This window comes from Nanorana parkeri, unplaced genomic scaffold, assembly GCF_000935625.1.
Source record: "Nanorana parkeri isolate BGI_ZX_2015 unplaced genomic scaffold, ASM93562v1 scaffold2, whole genome shotgun sequence".
In the NCBI taxonomy this organism is placed as follows: domain Eukaryota; kingdom Metazoa; phylum Chordata; class Amphibia; order Anura; family Dicroglossidae; genus Nanorana; species Nanorana parkeri.
This window is the reverse complement of record NW_017306270.1, coordinates 1220103-1240313: the sequence shown is the minus strand read 5'-3', so window position 1 is coordinate 1240313 and position 20211 is coordinate 1220103. Positions and strand designations below refer to the sequence as shown.

Sequence of the window (20211 nt, the reverse complement as noted above, 5' to 3'; positions counted from 1 at the left end):
GGCTCTCTACAAGGACATGATCGCGAAGTAAGCAAGCGACGGTATGTGTTTGCTCACTTCCCGATCTATTGAGCCGACGTGTGACAGTTTCTTTGTCATTCGTTGACTGAAAATCACTCACCTCATAGTTCTCCTTTAAGGTACACAACAATACTTTGAACATATTTATAAAAATACAAAATTGATTATAAATTAAATAAAAAACAGACAATTAAAACATCTTGTTTATAAATTATTGTACACTTTTATCTGCTGTACAAACCTCAAAAAATAGGGTAAAATCTCAACGTGCTTTGTGGGTCTGTATTCTGCTTCTTCAGGAGTGTTTTTGGGGGGGTTTTCTTCAAAGCATATATATGGGTATGCAAAATATTAATCAGTATAGTTACATACATTGTATTTCAGAAAAAAACAACAATATATCAATATATTTTAAATTTATACAGACAGTTGAAATCTCAACATCTATTTTGTAGAGAAATGGGATGTGGTACCCCATTGGCCAACTAACCTCTCCCTTTATATAAAGAGAACAGTAACATCCTTTCACAAATGCTTTTTCCTTTTATTGTTTCCTTTTATATGGAATAAAATTGATATAAAAAACCTGTATTTTCATTCCCTGTTTATAGTATACAGAATATAAAGCAAATTCACTCCTAATGCCAAATCCAGGAGCCAGATAGCCAATGCAAAAAAGCAAAATAAAAACTCAGAACTCAAAAGCTCAACATGTATGTTTATGTTTTTTTTGCCAGTGTTTTTTTTTCACTTTCATTCTACATTGCCTTTCAAAAGTATTCACCCCTTGATGATTTTCCTATTTTTATTGCATTATTGGAATAAAAAAATATATTTTTTCCAGGCAACCCACCTAACTTAAAGGAGCTGGAGCACTTTTGCCTTGAAAACATGGGCAAAAAATCCCAGTGGGTAGATGTGCAAAGCTAACAGAGACTTGGCACAAGAGAAATGCAGCTGTAATTGCTCCAAATGGCGACTCTACACAGTACTGACTTTTCTTTTTGGTGGGGGGAGTAAATATTCATGCATTCATTTTTATTTATCTTAATTATTGTTTATGTCACAATAAAAAAACTATGTTGCACCTGCAAAGTGTTAGGCATGTTCTGTACATCACATGGTACAAAGCTCCAAAAATACATTTTAATTCCAGGTTGCAATGCAACAAAACAGGAAAAAACAGAAAGGTGGGTAAATACTTTTGCAAGGCATCATCGGCTGTATAAAGAATTCCTATTGAGTGTAAATTATGGCAGTGTAACTCTAGACCAATGTACAACCTGTTGAGGTCGTTTTCCTAAAAACATAATGGAAGATATTTCAGTTTCACAACAATATCCTACAAGATTAATAAAACTCCTTATTAGATAACATATATACTTAGAGGACAAAGCATTTGTACTGTATTTGACATTAAGCAAACCTTCACTTTCCAAAGTAGGTCTCTAAAAAATGATCAGTGTGGAGAACAGTTTTTCTATGACTTGAATATTTTGGTTTGGGAAACCTGCTGAAATTATAATTTAAATAGAAATAATGCACAAAAAAACCCATAATAGTTACTATCGAACACATAATAACGACAAGGGTAAAGTACTCTATAGTAAAGGGTAAAGTACATGGTACTCTGTGGTGAAGCTACAAATTCCATCATGTTTCTGTGGCTGTCAGAGTCTTGCAGTGCCTCAAGAGACTTGTAGTTCCACAACAGTTGGAGAGCCGAGGTTGCCTACAACGGTTACAAGGTTAATTAAGTCTGGTGGTAAAAGAATAAGATGTAACACTTACCCCTATCCCTCACTCCTCCGGCAGCCAGCACTCTCGTCTTCTCTCCAATGCTCCAGCACGTGGGTGGGCTTTCGCAGTCCTCACGTGGTGCTGGTCATGCACTGTATATGATGACGTTGGAAGGCCTGTGACTGGTAAAAGGTAAGCACTCCAGGGTACCGGTCACACAGCATGGTGGAAGCCTTCTAGACTGAGGAATAGGGTATTACAGCTTATTCTTCCACCCCTAGACTTACTGAATATGTAACCTTTGCAATTTGGGATGGTCCGACTGCAAGGATATTCTTTTGCTGCTGCCTGGAGGGAGGCATTAACGATGAACCCCTGGCAGATGCAAAAGGCACAAATGCATGCAGCTATTTTTAAATGCAACAAGTAAATGGTCACTGAATATGGCTTTATATCTTGCAATAGACTGTACAGCAGCACTCAGTCTACGAAAGGCAAGTCTGGGAGCCAATTAAATGTGTGTCATGCCAATATGCCATCAGGGAATATACTGATAGGAGGAGATAGCAGATTGAGCAAAGAGATAACCTGATTATTCTAACGCTGCTCAGGCTACTGTTCCCCTTTCACTGATCAGTTATTATTATTATTATTACATAGTATTTATATAGCGCCAACAGTTTGCGCAGCGCTTTACAATATAAGGAAGACATTACAGTTACAATACAATTCAAGACAAGATGGTAAGGAGGGCTCAAATGCATGCAGCTATTTTTAAATGCAACAAGTAAATGGTCACTGAATATGGCTTTATATCTTGCAATAGACTGTACAGCAGCACTCAGTCTACGAAAGGCAAGTCTGGGAGCCAATTAAATGTGTGTCATGCCAATATGCCATCAGGGAATATACTGATAGGAGGAGATAGCAGATTGAGCAAAGAGATAACCTGATTATTCTAACGCTGCTCAGGCTACTGTTCCCCTTTCACTGATCAGTTATTATTATTATTATTACATAGTATTTATATAGCGCCAACAGTTTGCGCAGCGCTTTACAATATAAGGAAGACATTACAGTTACAATACAATTCAAGACAAGATGGTAAGGAGGGCCCTGCCCCTGAGGGCTTACAATCTAAAAGGGGAGGGGGGAAATGATGATGAGGCTGGGAGTGGAGAGAAGACACCTCTGTATTCCTTTCCTAGTCTAAAATGGTTTTAGGGAACATAGTGTCATCTGCATGGCTATGCTCTGTAATTTTCAGGACCGGACACATAGAATTACAAATCCTTTGCAAGGTAAAACAAGGCCCTTATATTAGGGGTTGGCCCTCCAGTTGGGGTGAAACTACACATTCCATCATGCATCTGCCTCTGAAAGTCATCCCTCTAGCTGTCAGAGTCCTACAATGCCTCATGTGATCTGTAGCTTCAATACAGCTGTAGTGCTGACGTTTGGAATGAGAGAGAACATCATAATCCAGGGGTGGGCAACCTCTGCATTCCAGCTGTTGAATAACTACAAATCCCATGAGGCATTGCAAGACTTTTATAGCAACAGGCAGGACTCCCAGAGTCATGATGGGATTTGTAATTTCAGCACATCTGGTGTGCCAAGGTTGCCTACCCCTGGCTCCTAATTAAAGAATCACAAAACATGCAGGAAAGCCACTCCAGTGTTTAGGTTTCCATGCTGCCCTTTCACTTAAAATATCAAGAGGGCACTGGAAAATCCTCCAGATACAGTACGAACCGTTCAATGACATAGTAGTACTGTAGTATAAAGTTTGATTTCTCTAATTAGAACTTCCTTTTACGTAGCCCTCTTTTAGAGATGTATGAGCCGGTATGGAGTTTAGCTCCCATACACTCCGCTTAGAAGTCTTGCGTGTCACATCAGCTAATTAATCAGAATGAATTTTGATTTTTATGAGCCATTATTAAAAATAATGTCCTTGACTTTCAGTCACAAAATTTGGCAGCACATTATCCTAATCTGCTAAAAACCTCATTTGCTGGATTTTTTTTCATGAAATCAGTCTAAATACAAATGAAGTCAAAACGCTTAATTGTTAAATATTGTATTAGTGCGCCCGACGTGCTGCATACTGAAACCATGCTCTCCATTCCATTTTGACTTTAAATTGCCCTTGTGGATAAAATTCATGCAACATTCTAAGTGAATTCATCTTGTATTTAATTTAAGAGACCTATTAACTGTCAATGCATATTTAATGCAACTGCAGAGTTCTAATAACATACTGACTAATTGCCAGGTCATTCCTTTGGAAGAGCCGGCTCAGTCCTCGGAGGAAAGCAATTTAAAGAAAACCATATTTTATAATAACAGTGTAATTTCACCATTAACCTTTTTATCTTTAACACATTTCGCGTGGCTTAGCATTTTCTTAAAGCGACATTCTGATGAAAGGGTGGCAGCCGTATATTGTGCTCCTTTACAATGGGGTTTCCAGATACGGAAGTCTTATACCTGATTTTGTAGAAGCCAAGGTAGAAAAATAACCGGCTAGAAGTAGGGTTGCCACCTTTTCTTCCAGCGAAACCCAAACACTCTAACAACGCACAGAATTTTTTCGGGGGGAATGAGCTTATTCATATGCAAATAGCGCCACCAATTCATATGTAAATATCGCAGTCAAGACTATTTTCAGTGGGGGCCGGTAGCCCCTATCTTAATTTTGGTTGCCCCTGTCTGCCTGACCTCTTATGTCCGGGACTCAGCTGACATGAGACCCGGACACAGCATTCAAAACCCGGACTGTCCGGGTTTAAGTGCTGGGCCTGGTGATGTGTAAGGGCTGTGCAACTCCCCGTCAAACTCTTAGCAACCTGGGACCCTCTGGCCGGCGTCCCACAGAGCTCCAGGTAACTAGTGACATCAGTGGTTGCAAGAAGCTTAGTGGGATGCTCTTGCTGGTGTCCTATTGAGCTCTTACCAACCTGGGACCCTCTGGCCGGCGTCCCACAGAGCTCCAGGCAACTAGTGACGTCAGTGGTTGCAAGAAGCTTGGTGGGATGCTCTTGCTGGTGTCCTATCGAGCTCTTACCAACCTGGGACCATCTGGTCAGCATCCCGTAAGCTCCTGGCAGCCAGTAACGCTTTGGACAGCATCCTGCCAAGCTACAGGCAACCAGTGACATCACTGGTTGCCAGGAGTTTGGTGGGATGCTCTTGCCCATGTCCCACCAAGCTCTTAGCAACCTGGGAAGCTCTGGCTGGCATCCCGGATGGTTGGCAGGATGCCGGCAAGAGCGTCCCAGGTTGCTAAGAGCTGGGTGGGGAGATGTGTATAACCCTCACACATCTCCCCACCTGCCTCTTAGCAACCTGGGATGCAGAAAGGCGGCACCAGGCACACTGCAAACATTGTGCATGCAGCTCTAGCCACCTAAAGTAACAGCCTCAAGCTGCCTCATTATATGGATGGCCCTGGTCCTGGCAATAGAGATTACATGGCCACTCTACTGGTGTCCCATTTCTTATTGGCTTCATGTCACAGGGCTGAACATAGAGTGTAGTGGGGCATAGCTTCACCTACTGTCTGACAATAGAAGTGGCCAAACATTCATAGCCCCTTAGTGTATGTTAAAAATAGAATCTGCCATTTAAACCTGAACTCTAGACAGATATACCAAAAAACACCAATGAACAACGATAAAATCACCACGGTTGGCTTTACACTATTGTGTTAAGGTAATGAGCACATTACCGAAACGTGTTAATTGCACCTTCCTGACCATTCTGCATGTTTCACCCATATTTAGGATGCAACACGTAACATGGTCAAATTGTACACCCCCCCCCTCACTGCCCTCCCATGACTCCCACATACTTCAATTGCGGGGTTCTTCCCGCACGCTTGTTTGCCTTTTTATATTAAGTGCGGGTGTGCGTGCCAACACAGCCGCATCATTCATGTACAAATCCTTGGAATAAAAGTGCAGTGACGTCACTGCATGTGTAGTCTATTGACACTTCCTCCGTGTGGTCATGTGTTACTTTATGTCCATACCTTGGTATGGACATGGACATACATTGGTATGGACCTGGGTGGGAGGAAAAACCTGCAGCCAGGGCATTGAACCTGTGATCTACTGACCGTGGTTGCAATGCTTTATTGGCTACAGTGCAAACAAAATAATACATGCACATAAATGCTCCTTTACTGTCCAATTACAGACAGGGCAGAAAGTGACCTAGCTGCATTGCTTATCTGCAGCTGAGAAAAGTTAGGTGCCCAGCCTGACTCTACAGCTTGCAGGGATGTTAAATATCTCAGAACTCAATGGACAGAAATATACTGTTGCAGATAAAACATCTCCCATATATGTAATCCAACTGTATGGATATATGTAATTAGCTGTTTCTCTGGAGTGTAGCATTAAAAACCAATCTACCACTCATTTGACACGTAGTAGGATAGAAGTGTTTCCCTCTCTTCCATAGCTGCCTGGAAATACTGAACCGGGGAGCTATTCTACCATATCTCACTGCAGCAGCACCTACAGCTCATATAATGACCCTTCCACCGACTATTATGACTTACTGTACATCTAATTATTAATGGACAGGGACCGACTGGAGTCTTCCAAGCAGCATGATCAGCTGGACAAGGGTTCAAATGTTGACAATAAAGGGGGCAGCAGATGGGAGATCTCCATTTAAACAAAGGAATGATAAAATAAAATGATTAATGGTAGGCATATGCCACCCTTCCTCTCTTACCTGGATATGTCTTCTTATTCCTTGTCCCCTTCAAAGTCAACATGCAACTCTGCATTATAAAGTCCTTAAAGTGAAAGCAAGTTAAAATGAAGTCATGTCAAACAAACGCACAATCAAGACCTTTTTTAAGGGCAAAAACTACACCATAGTAACTAACTGCATCTACAGTAATTAGCAAAAGTCATTGGTGTAGGTACACTACAGTAGACCAAAAGGCGGCATCTACTTGCTTTTGGGATGTGAAAATAACCTCATCTAAGGAATATATATGTGTTTGTATATATATATCATATAATGTATATATACTGTATATTTATTGGCTGGCGTTTCCACAAAGCAACGCTTGTCTTTCTCAAGTCCTATGAGTGCCTCTTCCATAAATATATATATATATATATTTAATATACATTAAAGTTTTATTGAGCTTTCAAACATTCTTTTCCGTAATGAATCCATATCAAACAAATATACATTGCCCAGCAAAGTATTTATTTACATTTTTGCCCAAGCACTTACAGGCATAATGTTTCCAAACAGCTCCAACTCTTTAAGCGCGTCGTACCTGAACTTCCTGTCCAGTACAATATCACGAGACAGAGCAGTCGCCAGAGCAGTCGCCAGCAGTGGCGGAGCTAACGAACAAACGACGCTTCCGCAGGTCAGCGGTCCCCCCCGGCCCCCCCTCGCTACAACACTGGCCGGGAGTGTCGGATGAACGGATGATCCGACACTCCGGGCGGAGAGACCAGGGGCCCGCCGCGCGCTGGATAACGATCCGGCGGCCGGCAACTTGCTGGGCCCCCCGAGAGCCTGAGGCACCGGGCGCACCGGCGGTGGTTCCGCCACTGGTCGCCAGCAGCCATCCCTATTGGTACATATTCTGGGGGGGGGGTTTGTCGCTCATGGTGCTCATTCTGGAGGTGGGGGCCCATGGTGCATGCTATCTCGCCTAGTTCACTGATGTCACTGGTTGCCAACAAGAGAATCCCGCTCATCTCCTGGCAACCAGCCATATAGGGCTGGGTGGGATGCCAGCCAGGTTGTCCCAGGTTGCTAAGAGCTCTTAACAACTCTTAGCAACATGGGACGCTCTGGGCGGCCGACTGAGATGCCACTTCAGGCAATGGCTTTAGACTGCCTCATTTTTTCAGTACACGTCAAAGTAATTTCATGCTCTCATACTGGACAGTGCAGAGGGGACCATCTGGATATTATAAAACACTTGAGCTGTGATAAGTAAGGGGAGATGTGTATGTTGTCTTCAGGACAGGTGTCCCCATTGGAAGAATTCCTCTCTACTCTTGTTTCTGTGATTACTGCAAAATGCTAAAGTTCCCCTCACTTTCCGTTCTGGGGTCAACACTGAAAATAATGGTGCAACTCCCCCAACAGTGACACGAACAGTAATGAAAAACTTGACAGATGTTCCAACCCTTCTGCAGTCTTCCAAAAACTAGAAGAAAGGTTTCAACGGGAGTTCCACTTGATAAGAGACATCTTTCACTAGCCAGTTGTGTTCCAACAGTGCACGAAACCAGGACACACTTTTCTTTTGAAAAAGTCATATATTTGTCTATGAAACCACAACGTTTTACATCATATACATCAAAAGATGTGTCTATACTTCCATTGCCTTTATGTCATTATATAATACTAGCATTCAGACAAAGGATTTCATGCCACAGGATGTACGTCCAATACATGCAAGATAAACAAGATTCCTTGTATATAATGCAACGCTCTGGCACAACACACATTCACCCGTGTCCACTGTGCGATATACTGGAAGATCCGGAATCCTTTGGGATGTAGATTGGCAGAAGTGGAACTCGCTGTGATTATAAGTTCATCTGCACTTTCCCTGCCATCTGTCCATGGTCTGACTAATCGACTTTACAGGAAGTGAGAAATGTTCAAGTGAGGTAATCTATATAGTTAGTGCAACACCCAACAAAATAAATAAATATACTTGACCTTTAATTGTGTCAATATATCTAAGTGTATCATGTACAATTTGCATTCATGTATAAAATTTAAGTTATTCTTTTTTCTCTCAAAACTACCATTTAGAAAAATAGTTTCAAGTGTGACATTCAGGGGAAGCGTCAACTATGTCCAGCCACAATATTAATATTTATTCTTTCTATCTTGGGCTCAGTTCCCAAGTGCTTTGCTGCGGCACAATAGTCCTGTAGTCACTAAATGCTACAGGAGGTTGTACTAGATTATTTTAGCAACAATTGTTTCTTTATACATTTTAACTCTTAATACAACAACTGCAAACACAAATGAATAAGTAACATGTGGGCATTTGATTATTAAAAAAAAAAATGAAGTTACTGACACCTAGGGGTCTATTAATAAACTATTGTCAGGACCCTTCACCTTGTGAATATTTGTGAACGTTCATTTTGTGCAAAATGGCACAAGCGAGCATTCTTAATATGTTTTCTTTTTGGGTTGAATGTATTGGGATGTAATACTGCATTATGGCCACTAGGTGGAGCTGAGTATTTTAGGCATATGCTCATCAGCTCCATCTAGCGGTCATAATTCGGTATTACATTACAAAACATTTGGTCTGAAAAGAAAATGTATCAAGGACATTTGTTTTGCTATCACTGCCATCACTCATACAAAATAAACCTTCACATATTCAGGCCTTGCAAAATGGCTATAAATAGACATCCCACTGTACACAGATGTTCAGTCACCAGGATCTCAAAGAACACCAGCTTTTCATATTATTGTCACATTTATTGTAATGTGTGACCATGTGGCTTCTAAATATAATGTGAATCCATAATGCCTTGTTCACACAGGCTTTGGTGTATATGATAGCAGTGCGTACAGCAAGGTTTTGCAAAGCATTTGTAAAGCTTTAAACAAGCTTCAAACAGCTTTGTTGAGGCCTTCAAAGAAAACATCACTTCCAATTTGGGATTGTAGGCAGAGCCAGCTGTCATTCACGCAGCTGGGTGGATCTCAACAGCATTGTCGGGATCCTTCCCGGTTTGCGTCAGTCTCAGTATACCGCGAGCTCTAGCTCGCGATATACTTGAGCTTTGGGTCACGTGACCCCTAAGACAACTATGTGGAAAAACACTTACCCCATAGTTCTCTTTTAAATATAATTTTGTTTTTAAGGATCTATACTATCACAAGGTCTACATACTTTAATAAAGAATGTCTTTAAGCACCCTTTGCACCTAAACCCAACCCCAGTGCAATTTCCAGAATAACTACAACCTTTTCTGGTGGTGGGGGGGGGGGGGTTGGCAACATTTAGGGGTTGCTTGGAAGAGGCACCCAACCAATTCAAGCCTATAAAAAAACTGGAAGAACGATTTACAAAAAGAGGACCAACTATTAAAAGCTTCTTTGCGGAGCATCGAGATTCCCTGTGAATTGAATCCAGAGAGCTTGGGTTGTATGAGCAAGACATAGCAGGGGTGACTTGACTATGAAGTTCTGACCCGGTTAAAAATATCGCACATAAGTCCAATACATTTGACTAAGTGGTAGAAAGATTATCTGTTAATTGGTTAATAAACTAAGAGTTTGTACGTGTGTACTTAAAGTAGAACATTCGATATAGCTGCTATGGGATCCCAAAGCAGTGTTTTCTACATCCAAGGCTTCCTGTGATTAAAGGAAACCTGTTAATGACAGTCTTCTGAAAATGCTGAGTTGTTATTCCAACCCAATGGAATCTAAACTCTAACAGGATTATTCACAAAGGGGTGAAGAGTTTGGAGAAGGCAGGAGGAGTGAACAATCTAGGCCAAAATAGCTGAACTGTAAAGTGCGCTGAATTGGAGACTTTTTTCCAAATCAGCTATTTTGGCCTAGATTGTTCATTTCTCCTGCCTTCTCCAAACTCTTCGCCCTTTTGTGAATAACCCTGTAAGTTAGTGACCCCAAACAGGCATGCAGATCAGGAAAGTCAGGGAAAAGTCAGACTTCCTCACCAGCTTACTTGTTTGAGGTCAATCAGACCTGACATAAAAGGGTTGAACGAAGCAGCCAAACACATAGCATTTCGAAAGCAGAGGTCAGGAATGGCAGGTTGCCTTTAGGGGTGGGCAGGGAATTTATGAAGACAGGTCCACCTGTCAACAGCCTGTGCAGTTCCAGCTGAGCATCTGATTAAAGCAGAGGCAGAGGTTACCCTCAATTGAAACTTTATATCAAAATAATTTGTTTATTGAAGGCCATAGGGAGCTGAAGCTACGTGCCAATCTCACCATTCCCTGAAAAACTCAATCCTCACTCTTTTCAACCTCTTAAACATTCCTATTGGTCCTGTCATGGTGCCTGGACCTACTAACCAATAGAAAGACTTAGGGAGTAGAAGGGGCAGGGTCAAGTTTATTTATTGTACAGATAAAGTCAAGATTTGCAGGCAATGGGCCCCTAACCTTTTTGCCGGGCTGGGGGGGGAGTGATGGTGGCAGTGGAGGCTCTGCATCTTCCCACCCGACACAGTGTCCCGCCCAGATCCCAGCAACCAGTGCCAGGGGCTGGGCGGGACACTGACCAGAGCATCCAAGGTGCTAAGTGCTGTGCGGGGAGATGTGTATAGCACTTATACATTTCCTCACCCTCAACCTGGGGTGCTCTGGAGGCAAACATTGTGCAGCAGATTGGTCATGCTGCTTCCACCCCCCTGTGTGACCCAACAGCTTAGACTTTGAGGTTACATGTAGGGAGGAATGGGTTCCTGCACTGACTTTTATCTTTTAAAATGAGCAAAGTTTAATTTGAACTCCAAGCAACAGCTAAATACAGAGTAGACATACAGTATATGGGAGCAAATCTACCTGCCAAAGCATTTGTATTTCTGTCCACCTGATTCTGAGAATTGCACTGCTGCCCTGCCACATGGCACAACTAGGTTGTTGACTTTACTTCAGTTAAGCTTTACTAGCCTTGTCGCTTCCTGCCCTCAGCCTAGAATTGGTCAATAAAGAAGCGACGGTGGACTGCTGAGGTCATTCATCTCCTCTCTGCACATTGAGGGCCCATTCACACCAGCTGCATTGGGTAGCCTGAGATTGCTGATGGGAGTAACAGGATGCTATACCAATTTTGGCATGACTATATCTCCTGTCATTAGCCTCGCTGTCAAAACTGCAGCGTGTTCTGGTATGCAGCATACACCAATGGTGAAGTTACTTCCCCATTTTGTGTGTGTGCTTTAGATCTGACTGTGCACTGTGTGGGATGTAAGCCACAGATGGGCAACATACACTGCCTGTCCAAAAAAAAGCCACCACCTGGATATCGAGCATCACAGCCCTGCATTTGGATGTGATGATGTCAGTGGGCCTCTGACCATCGTTGTGAAGGGGAAAAAAAGGCTGCGGGTGCTGGTCTGAGAGCTAGAAGCTCCCGGGAGATGCTCATAGCCCTGCATTTGTATGCAGGGCTTCTAGGGACAGCCTACAGTTCTTTATAACAGAACTGATAAAAAGCCAAAACCCGTTCATGTCATCTGCATTTCGAACCACATAGAGAAGAACACAAACAAAGTAAAGGGTTTGTTAACATGGCATGTTTTACAAACCGCTACCTAGCCTGCCATAAAATAAGTTCAATTTTACATTTGGCTGACCAGCAATAAATTCCCTGGTACGTTCCGTCTAATTGCCTGAAAATTCAATACCGACCTTTCAGCTTCCTTTAGGGCAGAATTAGGCCGGAGATGTGTATTGATCTATCCGCTTCCCTCTAGACGGACAGAGATAAATAGCGATTAAAGCCGGGAACATTACTTGTGTATGGAAATGTTGCTAGTATTTGCATTAAGTAGCAAAATAAAACAAGTCTAAATGTGGTTATTCCGCCATAGGATGACATCTGTGGACTGCTACCGGAATACTCACTCCTCGCTAACTAGCAAAGAAAGATCAGTAAAACAACAAGAAAGCTTAAAGTACATCTGAAGGCCCCTGTATGGCAGTCTAAACAAGTACCAAATCCAATTACTATGTGATGCACAATCCTCATAAAGTCAAGAAAAAATATTCCTTTACTTTCTCTGACTGAGCCAAATCCTCATTTGTGTCTCATACGCTCCCCCTCCCAGGCACTGCAGCTCAAAGTAGTAGTAGCAGTGGCAATGCTGACAGCCACACTCCCTGTAACATCTTCTCCTCCCACTGTAGTGTAACCAGGCACAGCCTACATGAGGGAAACAACTCTGTTCTGGATTCAGGAGCAGTGCTGCATTGTTGCATAGCCGCCTCTGGTCGCGTGCCAGCTGTCAAGGTCTCGCGTGCCAGGCTGGGCACGCGTGCCGGGGGTTGCTGACCCCTGCATTAGAGGGACATCACTGGGAGAAGTAACATGTATTTGTTGGACTTTGCAGGGAGACTAAGTATTTTTAGGTGCTGCAGTACATTTTGTTTGCAAATTGGAGGCCATAGTTCTACTTTAATTAGGCCCAACTCCAGCCAAAACTCTTTTGCATTTTGACATTTGCAGAGAAGGGTTAGAGAGCTTCTGTCAACTATTTATTTTCAAGAAAGGAAGTGAGGGTAAATCTCTCCAAAAGGGCCATGGACAAAAACATTTTAGCAAAGTAGATTGGTAAGAACTCCTGACAATATTTGTATTGCTGTACGGGCTTTCACGACCTTGTGATGTACGAATCCCCATATTTCTTGCTTGGGAGGCACAAGGGACAGGAAGTAAATAAAAATCTCTGCAATGCAGTCACACAAAGTTTAGCTTTATCCCATGCTATCCAAAATGTAAAAAGGACAAAAACATTTTAGCAAAGTAGATTGGTAAGAACTCCTGACAATATTTGTATTGCTGTACGGGCTTTCACGACCTTGTGATGTACGAATCCCCATATTTCTTGCTTGGGAGGCACAAGGGACAGGAAGTAAATAAAAATCTCTGCAATGCAGTCACACAAAGTTTAGCTTTATCCCATGCTATCCAAAATGTAAAAAAAAAAAAAAAACATTTTATTGTAGCCATGTTTTATTTGCTATATAAATCAGCTGGACTATTGTTTATGATGAGATGGATCCCCATGTTAATTCTTCTTATTCATAATCAAACATAGGTTCCTCTTAAAGCTGTCTGGCCCCCAAGTGGTAATACAGGCACTGGTCAGGGGAGGGATTCTGGAAAACATGCTCCACCCACACCCACTGTATAGTCAATGTAATCAGAGATGTTGGCTTGTCAGTGGCTACACTGTTCTATCCACAAGAGCTTTTGCACACAGGGGCCCCAGGCATTCCCCAGCTGCCCTGCACTGGCTGTCAACAGGGACAACTTAACCAATCTGAGATACAAATCTATGGAATTTCATTACCAAAAAGAACACAAAAGACATTTACTGGGTTGGCTACAGACTGGCTTTTGTCAGCACAATTATTAATACAGGGACCTATGGGGAAATACATAACAGTAGCAACATTATAGCAGAACTCCAGCCGAAAAAAGCAGGATAGCATTAATAGCTTATTAAAGGATCAAATAAAAAAAGGCTTTTGTTGCTATATTCACTTTCAATCCAGAGCTGTCCCCCGCAGTACTTCTTTTCAACCACAAGATGTCTAATGGCCAGCCTCAAGCAACCTACTTCCTCTGAGCCCAGGTTGCCCTGGACCTACTCCAGCTTGTTGGCCCAACAGTGATGAGTTCATTTCTTGGTCATCTGTTCTCTTCTCCTAGCAGCATGCTGCTTGTCAGCACATGAACCAATTGACTCCTTCTGCTGCTTCTCATACTCTGTTTCTGGTGTACAATGACTGCAAGAGGCTATTACCAGGTAATTGCAATGCTTGTATTGAACGATGTATTAATGATTACAGAACTGCATTCATTTGTGTCTTTTATCTCTGCCTGGAGTTCAGCTGTAATGCTTTACTAACTTTACTCCTGTGCAGGACTGTAATTTGTGTATTTCTGTTCTTGGGGAAAAAAAGCAGTAGGAATATTAAGTTAAGCCACAATAATGCTGTCCTGAGTGACCGCACACTGATTTTGTTTGTTCAGAGATAAAGTAGGCTCTTGGATCCTCAGAACTAGACCCGATATACTAGATTACCCAAGCAACTGTGAACTTTTGGCTTTCGAAAGGGTGAGGCAATCCTCGAAATGTGTAGCCATAGCAATGCTACTGCCTCCCCGCAACCTGAAAGTGTGCACAGTCCCTAGCCACGTGCATGCTGAAATCTCTCCAGCATCTGGCATGTGTTAGGTTTTACCACTCTGAGACAACCCACAACGGGCTTCCCCTCCCATGCAGCCGCTCCACTGGAGGGCTACTAGATCTTCTATGGAGGGCTACTAGATTATCCACAGGTTACTAAAAGGGCTACTAGATCTTCCACAGCTTACTAAAAGGGCTACTAGATCTTCCACAGGTTACTAAAAGGGCTACTAGGTCATCCATATTTTTGAGATAAGCTGCTCTACTTCTGTTTGCTTATGAGTGCATTTTTACTATTTCTAGAGAAGATTATTGCACGAGGGTCGTCTTACACCCTGTTCTCTACTTTTATGTTTCTTAGTACCTGCATCCCTGTATTGTTGTGGAAGTAGATGCACTGACTGGTGTATTATAGACCTGTATAAGATTGGACGTATGGTGGTTTCTACCCCATATTACCTGGGAACCTCGAAGAACAAGTTGCAACCATTTTGCTATTTATCTTCTACACCCAACTGAATATTTTCTTTTTCAACTCGTGGTGAGTAAAGAGAAGACCTCTGGGCCCTGCTCCTATATGCCGCACCTGGATGTGATAGCAACAGACCTGGAAGAGAGTAAAGATTTCATTCACTGCCAACCAAAGATGCAAATATTTAGCTTTTTCTTTTAGAGGGTGGCTGTTGGTCTTCTTTAACACAGCAATGTGTCATATTTTGAGCAGGATGGCCTGTGGGACCAATGTCCTCTTGTCTCCCAATATTCCCATTCAATTATTTTAACCCACTTTGAATAAGGGCAATGGTCTTTATCTACACGACTCATTAAGCTTTCAATGGTAACCATAGAAAATGCTATTACCAACTACAAGGGATATGTGTGTTCAAGACATGAGAAGGAAGAAGTGCACCAGAGAAAAAGAGTTAGCATGTTAGCATCCATTACCCTCCTTAGCACAATGGGACGTGCTGAATAATCTCCATTACCACACCAAAAGTCCAAAGTAAAGGTAAAACCGCTATAATCCAGGTTATTGTTTTTGAATGAAATATTTACAACTGTCTACAGATTTATTCAAAATAAGGCAACAGAATACGATGAGGTTCAGTGTCATATGTTGCTAAAAGGAAGTTGACTTTGATCAGTTATTTCAACGAACGTAGTTCTGGAATCTCCATCAATGGACTTGTTCCTAATAGGCTGTATTTTGTTTTAAAGGAAACATCCAATAAGTAGTTTGTGGTTACCGATTCCAGTGTGGAAACATGCAGACATTATCCAAATAGTTTTTCATTGCAGTGAGATATATTTACTGAATGGTGAAAAAATACGCCGCTGTAATTTGCCACAATATAACGGTTCCTTGGATAATGAAGATTGATATGTATCCCAGTTTCAGCTAGAAAGAAACATTTGAGTGACATTTTTTCTGACTTTGTTTGGAGTTGATGCGCCATTTCAAAGACAGATGTAGCAGCTATAATTGCTTTATCTGAAAAATATGTAGAAACTAGCATATAAACCAGTTTAATTGCACATTCCACAGCAGACGGAACGGTGGTATGGAAGCCTTTATTTGAAATGTTACAAGGTGCGTTTGTTGTTTTGCTTGAATAATTCAGTTGGTCGTCAAGCTAGTCAGTGGTGACATTTTGATACTCCTAGTCATGTCCAGGTATTAGGAGTCATCGTCTTAATCTAGATTTAGAACCTTGTGCTCTGATATCGCAGTCTTCGTATTTCAGAAAGGCCATCGTCCCGGCAGTACAGGTCCCCGCAGGGACTCTCTGCCAGTCATCGGGCACGACTGGCGACGCCACCCCCGCCTGCACTGATGGTGCTGCTGGAGCTGCCACTGCTACTACTGCCGCTACTGCATCGGTCTTCATAAATGGAGATCTCGATCTTTAACAGAAGGGATCAAGGAAGATACTATTGTCATTTGTCTGATGCAATCACTCAAACATCCAGGGCCTCTGCATTTTTTTTAAGGCAGGAACACAACCATTTGTATACTATATACACACAGCAATACTTACACACATTTTCCAAAAATAAATACAATAAGAATTATTATGGAATGGAATGTGGACATAAAGGAAAGGCATCAAAGCAACATTTGCTGAGGAATATGTGGAATCAAATCAGAAATGACACAGGTGGAACATAACCACTGAGTCATTTGCAAGAAATCAAAGACATGTTTTCTCTTTTATGGTGCTCTTTTAGAGCTACTGGTCACCAAGTTCAGGGACTGGTGGATTCAGTGAGTTCAAGGGGACTCATTGATGAGTGACTGCTGACATCATGACTAAGAATGGGCTTGGGCGTGTTCGCAGTTCCACGTGCCGAGCCCGCCAGGAAGCTGACAGCTCCAATCACAGGTACTGAGACATTTTCCGGGTCCGCAGCTGTAGAGATCGGGAAATGTCTCAGTGGTTGTGATTGGCACTGCACGCTGTCAGCTTCCTGGCGGGTTCGGCACGTGGAGCTGCGAACACCCCCGAGCCCATGCTTAATCATGACCAACAGAAATTTCACAAAAGGTGTAACCTTTTTTCCCATGATGGCAGACACAATGCATGTGTGCAGTTGGGAAGGAAATGTGCTTAAAGTAGATGTAAACCCTAACTGATTGACATTTAGATCACCAGAGTACTGAATATCACACAATTGACATTTTTTAATAAAATACTATCAGGGTTATTCACAAAAGGGTGAAGAGTTTGGAGAAGACACGAGAATGGAACAATCTAGGACAGCATAGCTGAGCTGGAAAAATTCTCCAATTCAACTCACTTTCCAGTTCAGCTATGTTGTCCTAGATTGTTCACTTTTCCTGCCTTCTCCAAGCTCTTCACCCTTTTGTGAATAACCCTGACTGTTTACTTTTTTCAATATTTGTTGGGACATAAAGAAAAAGCATCAAAGCAACGTTATCTGAGGAATATCAGCCACTATGTCATTTGTATGAAAGCAAAAATATGTTTTTGTCTTTTTTGGTGCCTAGCGCTACTGGTCACCAAGTTCAGCGATTGATGTTTTCATTGAGGTCAAGCAGTCCCATTGATGAATGCCTGCTGGCATCATCACCAAAAGAAATCCCCACAAGGTGTCACCTTTTTTATGATGAAAGATACAGTTAATTGTAATGTACTGGCAGCCTCTGCTATCTGTAGGTTTATTATACAACCCTATGATTCTTAGAACAAATATGCAGCAGCCAGTAAATGCAAATAATGCAGGACTGTGTGTTTGTGATGTATAGTCTACACCTTCTAAACTTGGGAAGATAAAAAGTAGCATCAGGTCCCAATGAAAGATGGCCACGTAGGTCAGTGATCCCGAACATCTCAACCCCTGCATCATGGGTAGTGTTACAATCCCTGGTCACTAGTTCCATCTTCTACCAAAGACTGCATAGAAAGTGACAAGACTAGGGTGACTGATCCCATTCTATGGAAAAAAAGAGGATGGATATCCCTTGCCTGACAGACCTTGCACAGCTCACCTGAGACCAAGCAGAGACCCATTGCATACCAGAGACCCAGTGCATACCAGAGACCCTACAGTGCCCACCTGAAGCCCCACACAGCCCACCTGAGAGTGATCCTGCAGAGCCCACCAAAGACACCCCAGAGCCCACCTGAGACCCTGCAGAACCCACCTAAGACCCTGAAGAGCCCACCTGAGACTCCGCAGAACCCATCTGAGACCCTGCAGAGCCCATGTGATATCCAGCAGAGCCCCCCTGAGACCCTGCAGAGCCCACCTGAGACCCTGCAGAGCCCACCTGAGACCCTACAGAGCCCACCTGAGACCCCGCACATACCAGAGATCCTGCACAGCCCACCTGAGAGTGACCCTGCACAGCCCACCATAGACCGCGCAGAGCCCACCTGAGACCCCACAGAACCCACCATAAACCCTGCACAGCCTACCTGAGACCCTGCAGAGCCCACCTGAGAGTGACCCTGCAGAGCCCACCTGAGATCCTGCAGAGCCCACCTGAGATCCTGCAGAGCCCACCTGAGACCCCGCACATACCAGAGACCCTGCCCAGCCCACCTGGAAGTGAGCCTGCACAGCTCACCGTAGACCCCGCAGAGACCACTTGAGACCCCACAGAGCCCACTATAGACCCCGCACAGCCTACATGAGACCCTGCAGAGCCTATCTCAGACCCCAAAGGGCCCACCTGAGACCCCACACATACCAGAGACACTGCACAGCCCACCTGAGAGTGACCCTGCACAGCCCACCATAGATCCCGCAGGGCCCACCTGAGATCCCACAGAGCCCATCATAAACCCTGCACCTGAGCCTACCTGAGACCCTGCAGAGCCCACCTGAGAGTGACCCTGCAGAGCCCACCTGAGACCCTGCAGAGCTCACCATAGGCCCCGCAGAGCCCAGCTGAGAGTGAAGCTGCAGAGCCCACCAGAGACTCTCTCTGGTGGGCTCTGCAGGGTCTCAGGGGGGCTGGTCGAGGTCTCTTTCCCTGCACTCCTCTTTATTGTCAACCCCAAGCCACCCGCTGCTGGGCCTCGGCCTCCACCGCCACACCAAACAGGTATTGGTGCTGCTGGGCCCCGGCATCCTCCACCGCCACTGCCACCGGGTCCCAGCCTCCTCCTCCTCTACCGCCACTGGCGCTCCCGGGCTCCAGCCTCCTCCTACACTGCTGCAGGTTGCCACCGCCTGGCCCCTGCCTCCTCCACCACCGAAGCTGCCACTGTCGGGTCCCAGTCTCCTGACCATGTGGGTAGCTATGGTGGTAGTTACGCCACTGCTGCTTAGTCCTTGAACTTCCTGCCAAACCTGTCTTCCACTTGCCTATTTCACCTCCACAGCTCCTGTCCCAGCTAAAATTCCAGCTCTGGGAGTTGTCAGCTTACACTGCTTGCACCCTTTGATGTTGGTGCCCCTGCAAGTGTAGCTAGGGTCCACATCCTAGATTCCAGTCTGGATCGTGACACTCAAGCTGACATTTGCACACACCAAAGAATGACTTAGAGCAGTGACTCCTTCTCTTTGTGGCTGCATGCCAAAAATCATCAAGAGTTGAAAATCAACAAGATATTATATATACCAGGCAATGCTTGCCTATTTTCAGTAGAAACTTAGGACAGAATGTAAATATTTAGGGTCTCCACGTTTTGAATTCAGGTCCACTTTAATATTCTCTGTAGGCTATAAACATATGGCATAAATGTGCAGAAAGAAACCAAGACGTAAAAGCTGTTTAATTAGTAAAAGATGCAGAAAAATGGGAATAACCTAGTACAATACAGCCATCTGGTGTCAGACATCCTGCCCGGAACTGAGAAAAGAGGGAGTATCTTAGAGCAACCTTATTAATGACATTATCAGTGACTTGAAGGAAACTACATTGACCTTAACTATAGCCAGTAAATCATACCACATCAACAAGTACTGAACAAATTATATGAGAAATGTGGAGGAAATGTGCACACAATGATTACTTTCGAAAACATGTTCAACATGGAAATTGCTGAGCA

General features: G+C 43.4%; 1 protein-coding gene across 2 annotated transcripts in view; it reads right to left on the bottom strand.

Annotated features, from left to right (window-relative positions):
* Window positions 1-16292: 16292 nt before the first annotated feature.
* Window positions 16293-20211, bottom strand: part of GOLGA7B (golgin A7 family member B) — a 35312-nt gene continuing 31393 nt past the window's right edge. For both annotated transcript variants that reach the window (XM_018560220.1, XM_018560302.1), the window contains exon 5: window positions 16293-16594. In XM_018560220.1, coding sequence (XP_018415722.1) covers window positions 16484-16594 — 111 coding nt within the window. In that variant the 3' untranslated portion in view covers window positions 16293-16483. The remainder of the gene's footprint in view (window positions 16595-20211) is intronic.